Raw genomic sequence first — 16,348 nt, forward strand, 5'->3', positions numbered from 1 at the left:
TTAAAAATAAATTAAAACTGCACAGGATGCACTAAGAACATTAGACAAAGATTTTATGCTCTTGTGATTTTCATCCAAAAATGGAAGAAAACTTTAATTCACAGAAAAATTATTTGCAGCATCCTAAAAAAAACCAGCAAAAATGTAGAGTATAGAACTGAAAAATCACACTAGGTCAAGAAGTCCTCAAGAGTACGTTGAGGTGAACTGATTTTACAGTCTGTGTACTCAGTTTGGTATATAAAGGATAGCTGACAGAAGTAAGTGAGAGCACAAGCTTAAAAACACCTGTATTTCAATATATCTATAACAGTTTAGTATATTTTACTGCTATCCATCAAATTCCATGACACAAGATTTTCTTTGTATGTGTAGTTATCTGGAATACAAACCTGTTTTGAAGACTTCAGAAAGAGGTCTTTGATTTTCCAGCAATTCACCAAATAAAGAAGAAATTATTGTCTCATATTTAAAGACAAATGTTGATGTGAACCCAGAATATAGTAAAATAACATAAAGAAATGCAAAACTATGGTCTAATGAACCTAATCTGGAAAGAGTAATTTTTTTTTAGTGGTTTGCCTGGGTGACTTAACAGGTCATTGCACTTCTTTTTATCTCTTAGGGATAATTTACAAAGCACTTTGAGACCTTCAGTGTGCTCACTAGTGATGGCCACCTTGGAAACACTATATATAAAAAAACCCCTAAATTATTTCCCAGATTAACTGTGCTGTTCTCTGCTAATAACCCCATATACATATCAATTGTACACATTTAATATTTTCTGTGAAAATGAACATATTTTTCTTTCTTTGGCAGTGCTACCTGGTTCTCATACATTTCATTTAAATAAAGTCCAGTTTAATTATCTCTCCTAAATGTCTCATTGTATCTCTTTATGTAGAATATGTACTAATGACTCATCATTTCCCTCTATTTTTATAGGAATTTATGAAAGCTCACCTTAATTTTTTTCTATAGTTACTTTGCATTTCGAGAACATGAACAGTAGTTTAACTTAAAAATAAATCTATAAAATAGTGGGGCTGCGTGCAGCACTCATTTATATCCCTGCAAATCCAGGGAAGTTAGAGGCTGCATGTGAAACAAATTTAACAAAAATATGCCTCCCCTCATAAAAATTCACATGAGTTTTTAAAGGCCTTTCACTAATTTTTCTTTCTGATTTTAAGCATATTCTGTCTGTCATTTCTGCATGATTATAAGTGGTTAGATTTTTTATCAACACCTGGGAAAAAAACCTGGTCAGTAAATAGCCTTTCATGACAAATTCCAGAGAAAGAAAGAAAGGAGAGAAAGAAAGTGAGAAAGAAAGCAAGAAAGCAGGAAGAAAGAAAGAAAGAAAGAAAGAAAGAAAGAAAGAAAGAAAGAAAGAAAGAAAGAAAGAAAGAAAGAAAGAAAGAAAGAAAGAAAGAAAGAAAGAAAGAAAGAAAGAAAGAAAGAAAGAAAGAAAGAAAGAAAGAGGAAAAAAATCTCAATGTTAATAATTGTGATTTGTAAGGAATATATACACACTGCAAAAATCTTAGTAAACAGACTCACTATCTCTTTGGCTAAAAAGTGATTTTCATCATTCTTCATAAATGTGAGAACTCAGAAATGCTGATGGAATCATGCCTATGCAAGAACCTTTCACTTTGAACAGACTTCAGTTTGAGTTTAAGAATGAACGATTATAATCATACGAGATTTACCCACTGTTATCCCACACAGATTAATTCTGCTCTGTCAGGAACTTTTACGGTGCATAATCTAGCTCAAAATTCTCAAAGAGAGTAAAAAAGAGAGGATTTAAACAAAGTAACTGGTTTCATGCTTAGCTAGGATTCAGTTAAATAAGCACAGATGTGGGGTTTATCTGCTTAAAAGTAAATCTGCGGTTTTCTTATTTAAACTCTTACATTTTAACGTCCATCAGAAAGGCTGTTGCTGCGATGAATAATTTAATCACTGCTGCCTATTACATGTTACTACGCAGCAAGCATATTCGCAGAGCTGTGAAAGACACTGGCCAAGTGTCAGCACTCCCTGTAAGTCAGCCGGCCTCCCAGCATATCCACTGCGAGCTACTCAGGGAGCTCCGAGGCGGCCAGAGGGCACTTGTGGTACGGAAGGGAGCGAAGAGGTCACAACAGAATTGCACCAGATCAGCAAGACACTTTGGAGAGATGAAAGGTCACCGCGGGCTCCGTGCTGCTGTGGTGTCATTTCAGCTGCTTGTCCCTTGGTGGAGTTCTTGAGTTAGCTTCGCCTGTCCGCCAAATGGCTTTAACTGCTTCATGTGGGGGTTCTGTCCTTGTTTTTACCCTGCTTTCGAATTTTCTGTCATGTTTACTGTATTTAATCTTTTCCATGTATTATTATGAATACGTTACTTTCAAGGCATTATGATTTTTTTTCCCTCCTGAAGCTTCTTTTTCGTTTGTGAGTGAAAATAGTAATATGCAGTGTGTATTTGTTAATGTACAGAGTGGTGTGGCTATGTAAATAATCTGTCTCTCTTTAACCAGAGACTGATTCCCACTGCAGATCCCAGAAGTAATTTTCCAGTGAGAGCCACTGACATTCCTAAACTGTGAAAACCAAATTGTCGTGGGCTGAAAGCGCCAACTGCGGACGCGAGTCCGGCTGCCGGCGGCAGAAGCTGGGCTCAGCCAACACATGAAGATAAACCAGCCATTAATTATATCTGCATATTTTAACGATGACCCCTGTCTTTCCAATCAACAACTACAACAACGACAACAAAGCCCCGGCGCAGTGCATCGGGAGCTTGGGGGATGCACGGAGCCGGGGAAGCTCCCAGGCTGCTTTAGGATTTCCCCACGTACAGCAGGCTGCGATTGTCAGCAAGACGGATTCCTTCCCACACGCAAGATGCCACTTCGGTGGCCTTATCAGATGTTCCCTTTAAGGACACAAGCTCCTATTTCCCCTCTGTATATCACCAGCATCTCGGGCTATTTTATTTATTACAGACGATTACATTTGTGATCCCTCTCCCCACTTGATCTCACCAGATCAGGAGGACAAATGCCGTGTCGGGTCTGAGCGCGTGTGGGCGTCTGTGTGCATCGGAGAGGGGGGCAGCCGGGAGGGGGGAGTCACACTGCGCAACAGATTTGCCCAGAGGGACGAACCACAAACCTCCCCCGCCTGGAGCAGCCGGGCTCGTTCCGACCGACTCCCGGGAAGCTGGGGGTGCGCGGGCCGCGGGACCGGCACTCTGCGGTGCCGGCGAGGCCGAGAGAGGCTGCGGGGGTAATTCTACTCTCTGCCGTCTCGAACGAGTGGGATGCGGGGGGGAGCGGGGGACACACGGCCGGCACAGCCCCGTCCCCCCCCGGCAGCCGGGGCACGTGGGCCGGGAGCAGCGCGGCCATACACCATGCAGCGCACGTCGGGCCCATTTCCCACGCCGGCCGCCTGCCCTGGGGGAGGAGGGGAGGAGGGGAGGGAGGAAGGGAGAATGATAGGAAAGGGGGGGCCGTTACCTCTGCTCCGAAAGAGGAACCAATCCACTGTGAAGGACGCAGCGCTCCCGAGCAGGAAAGACATTGCACATTCAGAGAGGGATTGCATGCGAAGACACTGCAAAAAAGAAGGAAGGGGGGGGGGACGACGACTGGGGGGCGCAGACCGCGTGTGAAAGGCACAGTGTGTGTAAGAGAGGCCAGCGAGGGTAGGAAAGGAAGGGGGAGCAATTGCACATGGCAAGAGAAAGAAATCACTCATTCGCTTGAAAGAGGCACTCGCAAGGAGACCGTAGTAGAAACAACGGGGAAGGAGACGCAGGCAAGAAGGCGAGCGTCCATGCCGTGCAACAGCCTGGAATCCGATTAAAGTTTACGGCGGAGAGGTTAACAACGCTCTCATCCCGCCCCTTCCCTGGCGAATGCATTAAGTTTCCTGTCTGCGTTTAAAAACACAAAGGGACGGGAACAGCGGGACCTGCCGTTCGCAGTTGTATTTCCAGCGCAGGGAGCCAGTGCAGTGCAGTATGCTGGTATTCCTACGTACTGGCATGTCTGGATCTTACACTGTGAGCAAAATTTCCTCCTCACGGAGATCCAGAACGGCGAGGGGGAAATTTGACAAATTCAAGTTGCTTGGCAAATATAATAGGGATTTGGTACTAATCCTACTTAACCCGCTGCGAAGATGCTGCGCTCCCGAACCCCCTCCTCCGTCCGGGACTGCGGCTGTGAGCACTGAGCCTGCGCCGAGCTGGGCTTTCTCGCTGATGCTGCAGATAGAGAGCCGAGTGTCTCCAGCACCGGCGGGGGAGGGTTTTCGTGTTCTGGCGAAGCAGAGCGGCCGGGGCCGGTGCCAGGGCCGGAGGAGGCTCCGGAGGAGCAGCCCTGCAGCCCTCCGGAGAAGGGAGCAGTCCCTCCCTCCCTCCCTAGCGCCGACTCCATGCGGCGCGGCTCTGCCCCTCTGTGTCTCTGGACTCCTCAAGGAAAGAGGTGGCAACCTTCCCTCCCTCCTACAATCACTCACCGCCCCAAATGACAAAGACACGCTGTGACCGTTGCTTTGAACCACCTCAACATATCCGGCCGCTTTTCGCTTAAACATATCATCGCGATGAAAGAGACATTTTGCTACATTGGTCTGCATGCGTTTTTATTCAAAAGAGCCATATATATCGAGGAATGCACACACAAACGCATGCAGAAGGCGCACACACAGAACTTGCTTTCCCACATGTGTTCACGGAGGAAGACGGAGCAGCTGGATTCCTGCCTTCCCCCGGCTGTGCGCACGCACACAGGCGCACACACATGTAGCCGCGCACACGCGTGCACACGCACACACACACCCGCACACCCGGGCACACACACCCGCACACACACACCCGCACACACGGGCACATACACACCCGCACACCCTCATTCTCTCCCCACTGGCTGCCCCGCGCTCGCCTGCCCCCGGAGTCTCCCTCTTTTCCCTCCGGGCTCTGAGCAGAGAGGACAGGTAAGGAGCCAGGCATCACCAAGGGTAGGGCGGGAGCACACAAAAGCCATACGCGATTAAATGGCTCAAAGTCAAAAGGAGACGCGAACTAGAGACGTCAGAATAAGCAAAGTTGAGCCGGAGAGCTTTACCATTAAAGTTTATTTCCCACTTACCCGGGTAGGTGACGCTACATTTTAGCAATCATCCAAGCAGCAAGTCTGTGTTCGGAAATAAATCTGTTACTTCTTACATGTGTTTATTCTACTAACCCTCTAGCTGCCTTCCTGATAATCTTCTCCGAGGTTTTTTTTTGTTGTTGTTGTTGTTGTTGTTTCTCCTAGGATACCCACAAACATGCTGAAAAGACACATTCAAAACATGGTAATAGGAAGAACACAATCACAAAGACCGAGAGGCTGAAACAGCACTGGGAAACAGGACGAAAGTCTGAGATCTAAGGCAGTCCCCCTTCCGCCCTGGAGTTTTATGCAGTTACAGTGACTGCAGCTATTTCACAAAAGCACCAACACAACAGGGGAAGGTGGGAATCTGCGAAACGAGTTTCCTTACCAGCTTGATTCCGCAAAATGCAGAATAGAAGAAAAGAGAGGCGAACAAGCATTTGCTTTAAAAATCGTTGCTCGATTCACAGTCTATAGCGGACGTGGGGAGGGAAAGGGTAGGAGAAAATCACTACAGATCACGGGTTTGAGAAAGCCACAGCAACACTCGGGCGTGAAATGAGGATCGGTTTTGAGGACTGAACTGGTGTTTTGTGATGAGCAGCTATCCCACTCGCAGCACTGGCAGCAGAGACAGAGGGTAAGACTGAGCTTTCTGGAGTGCAGCGCTTGACTCGTCCTCCCTCCTCCTCCTCCTCCCTCCCTCCCGCCCTCCCTCTCTCTCTCGCGCTCTCTCTCTCTCTCTCTGCTCTCCCTCTTTCTCTCTCTCCCTCTCTTTCTGTGTGTATGTAGCGCAGGCGGCTCTGCTGCTGCAGCGTCAGGGAAGAGCTACCGAGAGAGGCTTCAGCAGGCTCCCTCCACTTTGGGCAAACTTGCCGGTTTACCGCTTCTTCTTTTTTTTTTTTTTTTTTCTTTTCTTTTTTTTTTTTTTTTTTCTTACGAGTGGGAAGCTTCTCAATTGCCATTCAACATTTTAAAGCACAAGCCGCTCTGCCGTGAAAGCGTCTGATCCACACTTCTCTGAAAGACACAGGAGGGAATACACAATTGCAGATTTCACCCACTGTGGCGGTGCAGATCACAGGAAACAACTGACTGATACAATTTTATTTGCTAATAGAACTCTGTATTTTTTTAATCGCGTCGCGGCTCTTTTCCCCTCCCCTTTGCCATTCCGCTTTATATGGATGTAATTCAGAATCTGTGTTAATTCACATGGGGGATCCAGTTACATCTTGTTCCGCTCCGGGTATAATTACGAGAGACCAATAATCGCCTTTGGACACATAGTTTTGTTGCTAACCTTTGAACTAAAAGGATCAAGTTCAGATCTGGTTACCTGCATTGGGACGGGAAGGAAGAGGAGAGAGAGAGAGAGAGAGAGAGAGAGAGAGGGAGAGACTGCAATCTCATTTGTGAATCGCTCTCAGTGCTGCAGATCCAGATTGCTTTAACACATGCAGTGCAAATGCAGGTAAGGCACACACACAAACTGCGGATGCAAAAACAAACTTGGGACTGTTGTGTGTCTATGTTCTTATCTCCAGCCTTGCAAATTCTGGGCAAACGGCTTCTGCAGTTTCTGTATCGTTGCTTTGTGACTAATGACCTTGCGCAGAGTTGTTAAAAAAAAAATCCGCTCCGGAGAAAGAGCTGAACATTTTAGGCGATCTCTGAAGATGGATTTGGGTGCTTTTCTGCCAACCAAAGGGGATATTCTGTGGACTGCACTGTAATACTCGGGGTTCTCCTATCAGCTGTGCAGCTACCGACATTATTGGGATTTTTTTTTTACTTTTTTTTTTTTTTTTTTTTTTTTTTTTTTTTTTTTTTTTTTAAGAACTGCCCATTGCTAAGAGGATTTGGAGTTTTCCCGGACCCAAGCCCTTTGAATAAAGCAAATCACATTTTTTTTTCCCCTGTGTGTGCAGAGAGGGGGAAGAATAAAGCTATTGCCTTGGTCGTAAACGGCTGAGAGGGAGAGAGAGAGAGAGAGAAAGAGAGAGAGAGAGAGAGAAAAGAGAGAGAGTGTGTGAATTGTAGTTAACTCTGGTGTTGAAGACGACGACCTGGGGGGCTTCGAATCCTACAGTACTGCTCCTGCTTTTATTGCAAACCTTGCAAAGTGATTACAGTAAAATCAGAGAGGAGGAGGAGGAGAAGGGGGAGGAGGAGGAAAATCCCATCCTATCTACTGAGATGAATCTTTAAAAAGCAAAATCCACTGTCCCGTGAACTGTAAGTATATCGGAACTGGAAGGCAGGGAGAGCAGCAGAGGAGCCAGCAGCAGGGTTTTGACCACCAATTGCACCAGTCATGAGACAATAAGTTTCCAGAAATAGAAGGATTTTATAATTGATCACCTGGACTCTCAGCCGCACTGTTGGCTTATCAGGGGAGCTTATTGGGGGGCAGGTGGGAGTGAGAGGAGGGCGGGGGGTTTCGGTACGAGGACGATGAGGAAGATGCGGACCCTCCTTCGCTTTGTGCATTGCTGCTGCTGCTGCTTCTTGCTCCTCCAGCCTCCGCCGCTCTGGGTCAGCCTCGCAGCGGCTAAGCAGCTCCTGAAGTACCGGCTGGCCGAGGAGGGACCCGCCGACATCCGCATCGGCAACGTGGCTTCCGACCTGGGGATCGTGACGGGCTCTGGAGAGGTGACATTCAGCCTGGAGTCGGGCTCCGACTATCTCAAGATCGATAACATGACCGGGGAGCTGAGCACCACAGAGCGGCGCATCGACCGCGAAAAGCTGCCGCAGTGCCAGATGATCTTCGACGAGAACGAGTGCTTCTTGGACTTCGAGGTGTCGGTCATCGGCCCCTCGCAGAGCTGGGTGGACCTCTTCGAGGGCCGGGTCATCATCCTGGACATCAACGACAACACCCCCACTTTCCCTTCCCCCGTCCTCACGCTCACCGTGGAGGAGAACCGGCCCGTGGGGACCCTCTACCTGCTCCCCACCGCCACCGACAGGGACTTCGGCCGCAACGGCATCGAGCGCTACGAGCTGCTGCAGGAGCCCGGCGGGGACGGCGGCCGGCGCGGCGGCGGGGGGGGCGCGGCGGCGGCGGCCCCCGAGAGCGCCCCCTTCCCCGGCGGCAGCAAGCGGCGGCAGGAGGCGGAGGCGGCGGCCCGCAGCAGCGTCTTCGAGCTGCAGGTGGCCGACACCCTGGACGGGGAGAAGCAGCCGCAGCTGATCGTCAAGGGGGCGCTGGACCGGGAGCAGCGGGACTCCTACGAGCTCAGCCTTCGCGTGCGGGACGGCGGCGACCCGGCGCGGTCCTCGCAGGCCATCCTGAGGGTGCTGATCACCGACGTGAACGACAACAGCCCCCGCTTTGAGAAGAGCGTCTATGAGGCCGACCTGGCAGAGAACAGCAGCCCTGGGACCCCGATCCTGCAGCTGCGAGCCACCGACCTGGACGTGGGAGTGAATGGACAGATCGAGTATGTCTTCGGGGCGGCCACGGAGTCCGTCAGGCGCCTGCTGCGGCTGGACGAGACCTCGGGCTGGCTCAGCGTCTTGCACCGCATCGACCGGGAGGAGGTGAACCAGCTTCGCTTCACTGTCATGGCCCGAGACCGGGGCCAGCCCCCCAAGACAGACAAGGCCACTGTCGTGCTGAACATCCGGGATGAAAATGACAACGTGCCCACCATTGATATCCGGAAAATTGGGCGCATCCCGCTCCGGGATGGGGTGGCAAGCGTGGCCGAGGATGTGCTGGTGGACACCCCCATTGCCTTGGTGCAGGTGTCAGACCGGGACCAAGGTGAAAATGGTGTGGTGACCTGCACCGTGGTAGGCGATGTGCCCTTCCAGCTCAAACCAGCCAGTGAGGGTGAAGGGGAGCCACAGAATAAGCGCAAGTACTTCCTCCACACCTCGGCCCCTCTGGATTATGAAGCTGTCCGTGACTACAATGTTGTGATTGTGGCTGTGGACTCAGGCAGCCCCAGCTTGTCCAGCAACAACTCCTTGCTGGTGCGAGTCGGGGACACTAATGACAACCCTCCCATGTTCAGCCAGGCCGTGCTGGAGGTCTCCTTTCCAGAGAACAACTTGCCTGGAGAGAGGGTGGCCACAGTGGTTGCCACAGATGCGGACAGTGGCAAGAATGCTGAGATCACCTATTCCTTGGAGGCCTCGCCCCTCTCCTCAGAGACACCGGGCAGCATCTTCAGCATTGACCCTGACTCTGGGGATGTGTCGGTGCAGGCAGTGCTGGACCGTGAGCAGCGGGACACCTATGAATTTCAGGTGACGGCCCGGGACAAGGGGGTGCCATCACTGCAGGGCTCCACCACAGTGGTGGTGCGAGTGTCAGACCGCAACGACAACGAGCCGCGCTTCATGCAGGACGTATTCACCTTCTATGTGAAAGAAAACCTGCAGCCCAACAGCCCCGTGGGCATGGTGACTGTGATGGACTTTGACAAGGGCCGCAACGCTGAGCTCAGCCTCTCCATTCAGCCTGGAGACCACGAACAAGCAGCTGGCATCTTCTCCATTGAGAATGACACTGGAACCATTTTCTCCACAGTCTCTTTTGACCGTGAGCAGCAGACCAGCTACACCTTTAAGGTGAAGGCAGTGGATGGGGGTGAGCCACCACGCTCTGCCACAGCCACCGTGTCTCTCTTTGTGATGGATGAGAATGACAATGCACCCACTGTCACCTTCCCCAGCAACAGCTCCTACACTGTGCTGCCACCCTCCAGCAACATGCGCACCGTGGTGGCCACAGTGGTCGCCACTGATGCTGACACCGGTCTCAATGCTGACCTCAACTACAGCATTGTTGGGGGCAACCCCTTCAAACTCTTTGAAATAGACCCGGCCAGTGGTGTGGTGTCACTGGTGGGCAAGTTGGCCCCCAAGCACTATGGCCTGCACCGCCTGGTTGTGCAGGTGAATGACAGTGGGCAGCCGCCCCAGTCCACCACTGCCCTGCTCCATGTCTTTGTCAATGAGAGCCTGTCCAACGCCACTGTGGTGGAGAGCCAGGTGGCTCGCAGCCTTCACACCCCACTGGCCCAGGACATTGCTGGTGATCCCAGCTACGAGCTGAGCAAGCAGCGGCTTAGCATAGTCATTGGTGTGGTGGCTGGCATCATGACCGTCATCCTTCTTATCCTCGTGGTGGTCATGGCCCGCTACTGCCGATCCAAGGGCAAGCATGGCTACGAGGCTGGCAAGAAGGACCATGAGGATTTCTTCACTCCCCAGCAGCACGACAAGGCCAAGAAGCCCAAGAAGGACAAGAAAGGCAAGAAGGGCAAGCAACCCCTCTACAGCAGCATTGTTACCGTTGAGGCTTCCAAGCCCAATGGACAGCGCTATGACAGCGTGAACGAGAAGCTCTCGGACAGCCCTGGCATGGGCCGGTATCGCTCGGTCAACGGTGGCCCGGGCAGCCCTGACCTGGCCAGGCACTACAAGTCCAGCTCACCACTGCCCACAGTCCAGCTGCACCCACAGTCTCCCACTGCTGGCAAAAAGCACCAGGCCGTGCAGGACCTACCCCCAGCAAACACCTTCGTGGGCGCTGGCGACAACATCTCCATCGGCTCGGACCATTGCTCCGAGTACAGCTGCCAGGCCAGCAGCAAGTACAGCAAGCAGGTAAGAGCGCTGCAGCCCGCGGGCCCCATCACGCAGACACACGCACACAGAGCGGGCCAGCGAGGCGGGGTGCCCGTCCCCCCGCCTCCCACACCGGCACAGGCACACACCCCGCCAAGGTTCAGCGACCCGTTCAGTCCGGTGCCCTCCCTCCCCCTCCCTCCAGGCAGGCAGTCAGCGCACAGACCAGCACACAACACGAAGGAAGGACAGTCAGACATCTTTATTGCTATTACTGTAATTTTTATCATTGCCTCCGCTTATCAGACCCGGCAGCCAACCAGCCCGTCCGTGCAGCCGGCGCTGCCCCGCGGCAGAGGCAGCGGAGGCCGGGGGCTCTGTTGCCAGTCCCGACAGCGATCTGGAAGGCAGCCTGGGATGCCTTTATCAGCCGCGGGCCCCGAGGCCAAACCCGGCGGTTTTGGGGGGGTCGAAGGGAGACCAGGACCCCCCACCAGGCGGAGCCGCCGTCCCCCTCCCGTTGCTCGGCCCGCCTCCATCAGCCTGTCCCGGCACTTCCCCCCGCCCCGAGGTGCCTTCCCAGCCTTAGGGATGTGTCAGCTCCGGCTGAGGAGCAAAGTTTCGCCTCGGCAGCCAGTGGTTTCGGGGAAAGGGGGTTGCTGCCTGCCTGACGCTTCCTAAAGCTGTGCGTGAGAGTGGATTTGCAGCCGCATCTCTGAAGCGTTAATGGCTGTAATTACCGGGTCTTTCATTAGGACCAAAAGGCTTAAATAATCTACACAGCCTATCTGTGCTCTAGTTTACACCACAGAGATTTGCACTCATTGCAGCGTTAGTTTAGAACCGCACCTCAGTATGTTATGCTCTCATTGCTTTTTTTTTTTTTTTTTTTTTTTTTTTTAATGCCCCTCTTGCTTATGCCATGAAATTTCGTTCACGCTGAGAGGCCCTAATTTGCTCGCCCAGCTGCTGCATTGCTCTGTTTGTAGCCGTGAGACCTCTCGGAGCGAAATGTGCCTTCAGGGCTGCCACGAGTGGCTGGCTCTGGTCCCGACTGGGTTGCCAGGACTCGGTTCAGTGAAGCTCCGATAGCCTAAAACTGGTGATGGTAGGGACAGTCTTTACAGTCCTTGAGATAAGATAGGGATAGCACAGAGGGGAATCAAGCTTCTAAGTGAAGGCTTGCATTTATTTTATAAGACGTTATAAGACGCTTATGTACCCTGAACAGAGGCCTCTTTCTTGGGGGAGTACTTTTTGGGCGATAGTACGTATAAGATAACATCCTGAACGTTTTCTCAACTACAATGCACGTTACACAGGAAGCTAGAGGCAAATGAATGCTGATTCATGTAACTACACAGCCAAATCTGGAACAGGGAAATTCTGACTAGTTTGATAAAAATGCTTTCTTTTCCAGTTATGACCATGCAAATATGGTACACTATGACATTTTTTTTTGTACTTTGAAACGTTTGCTAGCTTACCAAATTTGAAGTTTTACAAGTGTTGCCAGTATTTGCATTCTGCTCAGAAATACTTAACATGTAGTAGCATAAAACTAATTGTGTAAGCCTCCCCCTTCAGTCTTTCAGGTCACCAAAATAGTGTGATTGTAATATCCAGCAGTGCTTTTGTATATGTGGCTGTGCAAGTGATACAGACTTATAGAACGTTTGACACAGTGGTTTCTGTGTGACACATTTGATTAATGCTGTCCTAGACAGTACATCACAATTTCAGTTTGAGAATAGTCTGTATAAAATACAGATTACTAAATTCTTTATCTTTCATCTCCTAAGGTTTATTAAGCACAGAGTAGATTATGCCATTTTAGCAAACACTGGAATAAAAGTAGCAGTGGAATATATGCTAATCAGATATCACTTCTTTCTTGATACTGCAATTCATCTAAACATATGGATTATAATATGTTAAAGTGTAGTTTAATTTCAGTGTAAAAGAATGACTTGTATTCTAAGAGTAGGAAAGGTAAAGGAATACACATTACAAATTTTTGTTTTTCTTGGTAAAAAAACCCTCAAACTTGTTTAAGATTGTAATACAGTAATATATTTTGAATTACTTAATAGATTCCAAGGTTTCTTTTGATATAAAACATATGAGTAAACTTAGTATAAGGAAATGGCTTTATTGCACTTTTACAAAGTAGTGCACCTTGAATTGCTCCATTACTTAAGTTGTTTACTGCAAACCAGTTTCAACCAGTGTTGATAGTTCTCTTGTGTTAAATATTTAGCCTGTTATGAATGTTCACTTATTCAAGTAGTTTATAGCCAGTATTCTAATGTCTTATCTATTTATTTTTAAACATGTAGAGAGTATTTTCACACTTGTAAAGCATGCACATAAATTGGAAATTGTCCAAGAAAACAGTAAAGGTAGTGTTAAATAACAGACTTTATGGGAGAGTCTATCAGTCACAAACCCTCTGTTTCCACTTTCCTATGTGTACTTGCCAGCTTGTTGCTGAGTGACATTTGTACACTTTTGCTCATTTTACATAGTACTGAGGACATTAAGACTTACTTGCATAAACAATATGTACACTTTTCACATCTCAAATATTGACAGTGCAGTATTTCTCAGTTTAGCATGCAAAACACCTGAGGATTTTTAACACCCAAACCACGTGGAGCTCTTGTTCAGCACAATTGTTTAGAGAGAAATGTGAAGCAGATGCAGACAAAGGGTTCTGATGGGGTGTATATCAGATTGTTTCATAGTTCTGCTGTACCTGTGGAACAGAACCAGTAGCATAATGGTATGACTGTGGTAGGGTGACTACTTGAAATCTCTAAGACTGCCTTTATTTACTCATTTTCAGTTCCCTTTGCTCTAAGGAGACATTAGACAGTGTATAAAATTTTAGAATAAATAAGTGGACACTGCAGAACATACCTGCTCTAAGTTACTGGAGATGGGAGTGATGCTAATTACCCATTAGTGTAATTAGAATTGGTAACTGATACTTTCCTATAACTACAATACAGCAGTCAGGAATAAAGTCCCTACTTACATGACTGACTGGTGTACCCCAGGGAACACGGGTTGTTTTCATTCCCAGGATCTGATACTTATTTTTTAAGGTGTTGAATTCTCATATGAGTTTCAAAATACATCGTGTTTGATACAGGACTGTATAAGAGACCTTAACTGGAGAAAACTGCAAACAATTTGTAACTCTCCTCCTTCTGACATCATGTCTTTATATAAAGTTTAAAACAAAATTCAGTATTCAGTAGGCTTCTGAAATTTCACAGTCACTATTTTTAGGATATCTTTTACAAGTTTAACTCTTATCCTTGTCTTACTTAGCATGGTATCACTCTGAAATATTCTTTTAGCCTCTCACTTATCAATTCCCTCCTTTTCAGTAAAGCACTAGAAATGTTTAAAACACTTAAATTCCACAGGTCTTAATCACTTGCCAAAAGTTAAAGCTGTACAGAAGTGTTTTACTGAATGGGGATGAGTTTAAGTAAATGTTTTTCTGGATCACGGATTTAAAATTTGAAACCTCCAGGTGCTGCACATTGCCTGTGAGGAGCCTGGATACTGGGATTTCTAGCAAAGTTAGCCAAAGATAATGAAAGCTCAGTGCCTAAGGGGATTCACTTAACAGCTTGGAGAGTTACATACTTAATCATAGATCTCATAATGAATTTTAATTGTAAATTCTTGTTTATTTTATCATTTAGAGATATATTTTTATAATATAGACTTCTCCACCTCTTTGTCTCACAGTGCAAAATAGTGTCATTTAAGCAGTTTTATTTCTGAGAAAATTTTAATCATGAACCCACACCTTAATAACCACCCTGTGAAGAACAGGCCTTTTAAAAACTCTTTATATGTTTATATTTTTTGGCCATCATCTTATATTGGTTTCTTTTTTTCTTGCTTTACTAAAAAATGATTATTGGCTCTTTAAAACACTTCATAATGCTGAAGGGTTTTTTGCTTGGTATTTTTAAGAGATATTGCTCACTATAAGTGGAACTTATAGAAACAGTAAAGGAATTCCTGTGCAGAATTATTTCTGTATTTCAGATATTGGCTTTTCTTTGCTAACTCTGTAATTCTTTATGAAAAATCCCAATGGCTTTTCTCATTGAAAATGTAATGTTTCATGAAGAAAAATGTTTATCAAAGCAGTGTGCTGACACTCTAATCAAAATTATATGCATTTGCTGTAAAGTCTAACTTTCCTGAATGTGAAATACTTAGAAATTAATTTCTGAAAAAAAAATCCTTGTTCAGTAGCCAGTTAATTTATTTCATAACATTTCAAACATTAATCAGTCTGCTGCAATATTGCAGAAGCATTTTAACTAGTTGGTTATCATGTACGTCAATCTATAAACTAAAGGGATCAATATCCTCATAAACATGCACATATACCCAGCAGCCCTAATAGGACCCCAAATTCATCCATTAAGGAGGCAATCAGTTTAACCATACAGGAGGGCATCATCTGTCCTCTTGTTTATGTACAGACACAAACATACACAGAGAGACTTATCTCAAAGGCTGTTTTTTGTATTCCCAAACACCTCTAAAGAATAATTTTTTTTTCACAACTTTAAGCTAAGCAAATACACCACAGTATAATAATCATAAAAATAACAATGTCATTGTGGCACTGCCATGTCAAAAAAAAAAGAGACCATTGGTATTGAGTATAAACATTTACATTGGTGACTTTTTTTCATACATTTAACTTTCATACTATTTAGTGAAAAGCGTACAGAAGTATTTTCAATTTTCTGTTCTCATTTTGCATTATGTTAAATATTTTACAATTAGTTTTTAAAAGTGACCCACATTTCACCTTCAGTAGCGAATGATGATGAGAGAGGGGCTAATTAAACATGAAATGAATGTATCATTGATGCTTTAATTATCTTTATTTAACAGAAAGTGTTCCACTGATAAGTGCAGCTTTTATTTTTTTCCTCTCCAGTAAAATCATCTTGTACAATGCACAAATGACTAAGTTACCACTGAATCATTCTGCACTCCCAGGAGATGTACAGAGCCAAAAGGGACAGGATCTGAGTAAAGGAGGATACATGCTCTGAATAAGTAAAGAACTGAACTATTATAGGCAAGGGGTAGCAAGAAACATCTTTAAAAGGATAGAATCTGATTTATCAACTCAGACAGCTCTCTGGCATTATACATAGAGAGCTTGGTTTATAACTATGGTTAGCAGCTTTACTATTGCTGTCAGTATTTATGTTTCTGAGCGTGTTTCTTCCTCTTTCCCTCTATTTTTTATTATTTTTTAGTTTTTGTTTAGTTATCTGGTTTTCTAGTATTTGGGATAGTTGCTATTGGACATCAGTACAGCTTTGTTTCATCTCTGCAGCTTCACACTCATTTTCCTTTAGGTATTTTCTTTCAAGAGGGTTTATGCACTTAGTAATATGCTAGGCTACTTTGACATATAAAATGAATCAATTAGGTTTTGCATTAAAATATAAAAGAAAATCAACAAACTTCAGAAGTAGTTAGCATTATAAGTCAACTAAATCCTTGACAAGCACTCTGAACTCTTCACTATAATT

General features: G+C 46.6%; 1 protein-coding gene and 2 long non-coding RNA genes across 16 annotated transcripts in view; 1 reads left to right on the forward strand and 2 right to left on the reverse strand.

The window, feature by feature from the left end:
- The window catches only part of LOC119700214, a 181,001-nt gene extending 177,367 nt beyond the window's left edge, over nucleotides 1–3,634 (reverse strand). For 4 of the 5 annotated variants that reach the window (XR_005256707.1, XR_005256706.1, XR_005256705.1 and 1 more), the window contains exon 1: nucleotides 3,519–3,634. This is a non-coding gene — a long non-coding RNA (uncharacterized LOC119700214). The other variant, XR_005256704.1, reaches the window with a different exon arrangement.
- A 1,334-nt stretch (nucleotides 3,635–4,968) lies between these two features.
- PCDH7 (protocadherin 7) overlaps nucleotides 4,969–16,348 on the forward strand; it is a 269,546-nt gene continuing 258,166 nt past the window's right edge. For 4 of the 10 annotated variants that reach the window (XM_038134881.1, XM_038134887.1, XM_038134889.1 and 1 more), the window contains exon 1: nucleotides 7,495–10,793. In XM_038134881.1, the coding sequence (XP_037990809.1) occupies nucleotides 7,623–10,793 (3,171 nt within the window). In that variant the 5' untranslated portion in view covers nucleotides 7,495–7,622. Of the gene's footprint in view, nucleotides 5,002–5,334; nucleotides 5,806–6,108; nucleotides 6,640–7,494; nucleotides 10,794–16,348 lie in introns of those variants that run through there. The other 6 variants (XM_038134880.1, XM_038134886.1, XM_038134888.1 and 3 more) reach the window with 4 other exon arrangements.
- LOC119700216 lies at nucleotides 5,128–5,695 on the reverse strand. The gene is made up of 2 exons (XR_005256708.1): nucleotides 5,554–5,695; nucleotides 5,128–5,340 (listed from the first exon to the last, which is right to left on the reverse strand). It is a non-coding gene; the product is annotated as an uncharacterized LOC119700216 (long non-coding RNA).

Source organism: Motacilla alba, chromosome 4 (assembly GCF_015832195.1).
Source record: "Motacilla alba alba isolate MOTALB_02 chromosome 4, Motacilla_alba_V1.0_pri, whole genome shotgun sequence".
Taxonomy (NCBI): domain Eukaryota; kingdom Metazoa; phylum Chordata; class Aves; order Passeriformes; family Motacillidae; genus Motacilla; species Motacilla alba.